General features: G+C 39.9%; 2 protein-coding genes across 2 annotated transcripts; one reads left to right on the forward strand and one right to left on the reverse strand.

Moving 5' to 3' along the window:
• Positions 1–733: 733 nt before the first annotated feature.
• LOC131425563 (complex I intermediate-associated protein 30, mitochondrial) lies at positions 734–1,891 on the forward strand. Its single transcript, XM_058587543.1, has 2 exons — positions 734–1,380; positions 1,443–1,891. Exons 1-2 carry the CDS (start codon positions 841–843, stop codon positions 1,857–1,859), a joined length of 957 nt encoding a protein of 318 aa, XP_058443526.1. The 5' UTR covers positions 734–840; the 3' UTR covers positions 1,860–1,891.
• A 77-nt stretch (positions 1,892–1,968) lies between these two features.
• LOC131425561 (probable cardiolipin synthase (CMP-forming)) lies at positions 1,969–3,469 on the reverse strand. The gene is made up of 3 exons (XM_058587542.1): positions 3,326–3,469; positions 2,463–3,269; positions 1,969–2,400 (listed from the first exon to the last, which is right to left on the reverse strand). Exons 2-3 carry the CDS (start codon positions 3,198–3,200, stop codon positions 2,143–2,145), a joined length of 996 nt encoding a protein of 331 aa, XP_058443525.1. The 5' UTR covers positions 3,201–3,269; positions 3,326–3,469; the 3' UTR covers positions 1,969–2,142.
• Positions 3,470–3,994: the final 525 nt, after the last annotated feature.

Genomic DNA, 3,994 nt, shown 5'->3' on the forward strand with positions numbered 1-3,994 from the left:
AAATAAACCAAATTGGATCAAGTAAACTGTACCGTGTTGTGAGTAAACTATGAACATTCAGCTCAGTCGTCATTCTTCAAACTAAGTCATTTATACAAACAAATATTGTTATCAACAACGCATAGATCACCATGGTAATATTTCTAGCTCGAAAAAAAACTCAGCAAAAGACGATCAATCCAAAAAAATGCGCAGTAAAGATGAACAAGCGGCGGCAAGAAAATATACCACCGAAGAAGACGATTCATCCTTTCGGTTTTAAAGTGAAGTTTTTAAGTGTCGTCCCCCTCGCTCGATTCCTATATTGCTCTATGTGATAATTTGCTAACATCATCGTTTTCTTGGTCCATGAAGCGAAACATAGAAGGCGCGGAGTTGGTTTGAGTTTTGCGTTTGAAATCCAATTGCGCTTTGCTTGCCGGGCGAGAGAAGTTAACATGGTTGTGACGTGATTCGAAGGATGGTCCAGCAACGACCGATGTTTATATTTTTCTTCTTATTTTTCTAGAAAAAAATGGCAATCGCACTCACTCATAGAAAAAATTCGCCTCCAGTATGAATTCCTACATCGTGCTATCGTTGGACGGTTTTTTCTTACAGGGTGATTATTATTTTGAGTGGTCATATTTAACGAAACCGAATTAGAAAATCATAAAAATCAGTTGAGAGTGTACGTGTGCAACCCTGTCAGCTCTTTAGATTTTTTTATGTTTGCTTTGATTCCTTCATTCATAACAAATAGTTGTGTAACTTTGTATCGTTTAGTCGATCGTAACATATTTGCTTCCATTACAATGTGGATATCTTTGCGTAGCTTACGAACCGTTTCATTTCGCTAAAATGAGTTGGCTTTTTGCAAAATCTCACTTGAAAACAGTACCTGCTTTTCAACGGCTGCTTTATTCACACTTTGCTCGGACGAACGTTGCCGGTTTGAACCGGTGTTCGCTACTGTGCGCCGACAGACGTGTTCCACTAGTTCCAGTGAACGGTCTTTTTTGGGAACGGGACCGAAAAGGAGGATATAATGCGGACAAACCGAAAGTTTCTCCAAAACAGCTCATCGTGGATGGATTCCGAGAGCTGAAGCATGAACTCGCACTCTTCCGGCAGGAGTGGGAGGAAAGGTTTACTAGTGATCCTATGGTAGTATTTCGGCCGGGTGAAACCGATATTGTCTTTAATTTTGATTCTAAAGTTGCACTCGATAAATGGATTGCAACGACCGATAAAGACCATAATGAGGGCTACTCCGAGGCACAGTTTGAACTGAGCTCGAGTGGGTTTGGTCTATTTCATGGAAAGTTGGAATCGAGAGTACCGAAGGATGGACGAATCAAACGGTCCGGTTATGCGAATATCAAAAGTCAACGAATAAGGGTAAACTTTTTTGTCATTGCTGTTCATACTATTTTTTCTAATAAAAATTTTCATTCATTCAGAAATCTTTCAAACGTGATGCTTTTTATGATTGGGAGCAGTATAATACGTTGGTGCTAAAAGTCCGCGGTGACGGTCGCTCGTACCTGATAAATCTGGCATCGGAAGGTTATTACGATATTCTCTGGAATGACATTTATCACTACGTGCTTTACACACGGGGAGGACCGCACTGGCAGATTGCACGGATACCGTTTTCGAAGTTTTTCCTAGCATCCAAAGGGCGCGTACAGGACAGTCAAGGACCGGTTCCGTTGAATCGTGTCACCAGCGTAGGGTTCTCGGTTGGTGCCAAAGGTGGACACGAAGGGGCGTTTCGTTTGGAATTCGACTACATTGGACTAGAGTACGATCCATCGCATAACGAAGAGTTCGCTTATGAGATGTACAAACAGCAGAAATTTATTGTGGCCACCTAGTGATTAAAGTCCAGATGGATATGTCAATAGAACTGCCTTCAAAAATTAGTATTTTGAAAGAAATCGGCTGTTTTTAGTAAAATTAGTTGAATTGTTAAACAAACGTCCATTTTGGGTTGAAATTTAAACTTTATTGTTTTTAATTTATTTACATTTTTATTGGTATTTAATGTCTCAGCTGTGTTGCGGCAGAACCGAAAACATATGTGATAGGCCAATTGGTATAGAAAATCCTTGCGATCAAGCTAAGGAAGGATTAAATTTACGTAATCGTAGTTTGCTCTCATGGTTTCGATTGCTGTGTCTTCAATATTTTGTAGGTATCTTTATTTACGATATAACTGAGGGCAGCCGCCGCAGTGGTTACTCCTGTCAGATACCACAACGCATGTAAATATGGATGATCAACGTAGCTCCAGATCGGAGCCCCGAGAGTAAAAGCAACCGTGGCAAGTTGTACGGCAGTGTTAACCTTGCTGACGAAAGTCGGTGCCAGTTGGGCGGTAGCATGGGTTACATCGAAATAACGTGACAGTGTGCGCTGTAAAAATGGAAAAGCCGAAATAAGCGAAACAAAAATCATCATAACAGAAGATCTCTTACCGGTTGAGGTAGACTAATGTAACGAATAACAAAACCAGCTCCGATGAGGAACACATCACGAAACAGAATCATCCCGGATAACCAGAACGGTAGCAGTCCTACGTAGCTCATCGAAATGACCAGTGTTCCGACCAGAATTTTGTCTGCCATCGGATCCAGAAACGAACCTAGGCGACTGGCTTGACTGGGCCAGGTCCGTGCGATAAATCCATCCGCCAGGTCAGTTAATCCGGCTACAATTAGCATTCCCATAGCAAGCCGGAAGTCTGATTGCACAATCACGTACCCCAAGTAAGGAGACATGACAATACGCCCGATGCACAGTAAATTCGGAATCGTTGCGACATTCTCTCGCTCAATGACTTCCTCCACCCGTTCCTTCACCTTATCCTTCCGTTCTCGAATGTCTTGAATGATAACATTTTTCTTTTCCTGTAGAAGTTGCTTATTCTTTTCCAGAACATTATGCAAGATCTCTGCCCCTTCCACGGATTTAATGGGAAAATCTTGTTTTTTCACCGACGATGAGTAGTGCTTACGGAGTAAAGCATTCTGGTGCGATCTTCCTAACCACCACTGCTGTTGGCTATCGTTCGGTCTCTGAGCATAGAATTGAGCCGGATTCAAGCAAACACATTTGCCTAAGTGCTTTTTATAAACTTGCAACAGTGATAGCGGTTTAATTCCGTGGGAACTCAACAATGTTCCCGTTATCTGAGGAAGAAGCACTGGAAGCATTCCTGCTGAACCGCACCTCTCCGACGATGTTTTTTTGTAGTTGTAATTTTACTTTTTTCAGATATTATACTAGTGGCCGGAAACTAGAGATAAGTTATGCTTGTGAAATACTTCGATAACCTTACCATTATTTAGAGCAAGTTGTCAGTGCACCGGCATCTTAAGTACAATAAAACTGAAAAAATTATCAAATGTTTTGAAACCAAAATAAGCAATACGCACTAGCGCTTGCAATCAAATTTTTTACATAATATTCGTTGTCTTTTTTATTATTTAATATTCGAATAACAAAAAAAATATATGGAAATGTCATGAATGCTGCATTGTTGCCAACGATTTTTAAATTCACCAGAATGCCCAACCGGTTACAAAGAAACCCATTCAGAAATCGATTATATTCTGTTGGTCGTTGAGCGTTTGTAGAACCGCATAGGGTAACAGAGGTACTTTGGCCCACTTTAGAATTGATTTTATTTTGACCCACTTTGTGAAAATATCCACCAACTGTTGCAATATCTTTGAAAACCCCTTCCGCAATTGGTAATTTAATGTGATTAGCTTCAAACTGATGCAACATGCACTGAGCTAAATTCTCATTTTCACATTTAATGATATTCTAATATATTTGCACTATTGGAAAATTACATGGTGTATCAATATCATGTCAAACATATACGATAATCATATAAAACATAAAACTTTTCTTAAAGTTATTTTCATAAGAATTTCATATAGCGAATGGAATTTCCAGACTCAATAAAATTTATTAGAACCCCCTATAACAACTATTAGAT

Source organism: Malaya genurostris, chromosome 1, assembly GCF_030247185.1.
Source record: "Malaya genurostris strain Urasoe2022 chromosome 1, Malgen_1.1, whole genome shotgun sequence".
NCBI lineage: Eukaryota > Metazoa > Arthropoda > Insecta > Diptera > Culicidae > Malaya > Malaya genurostris.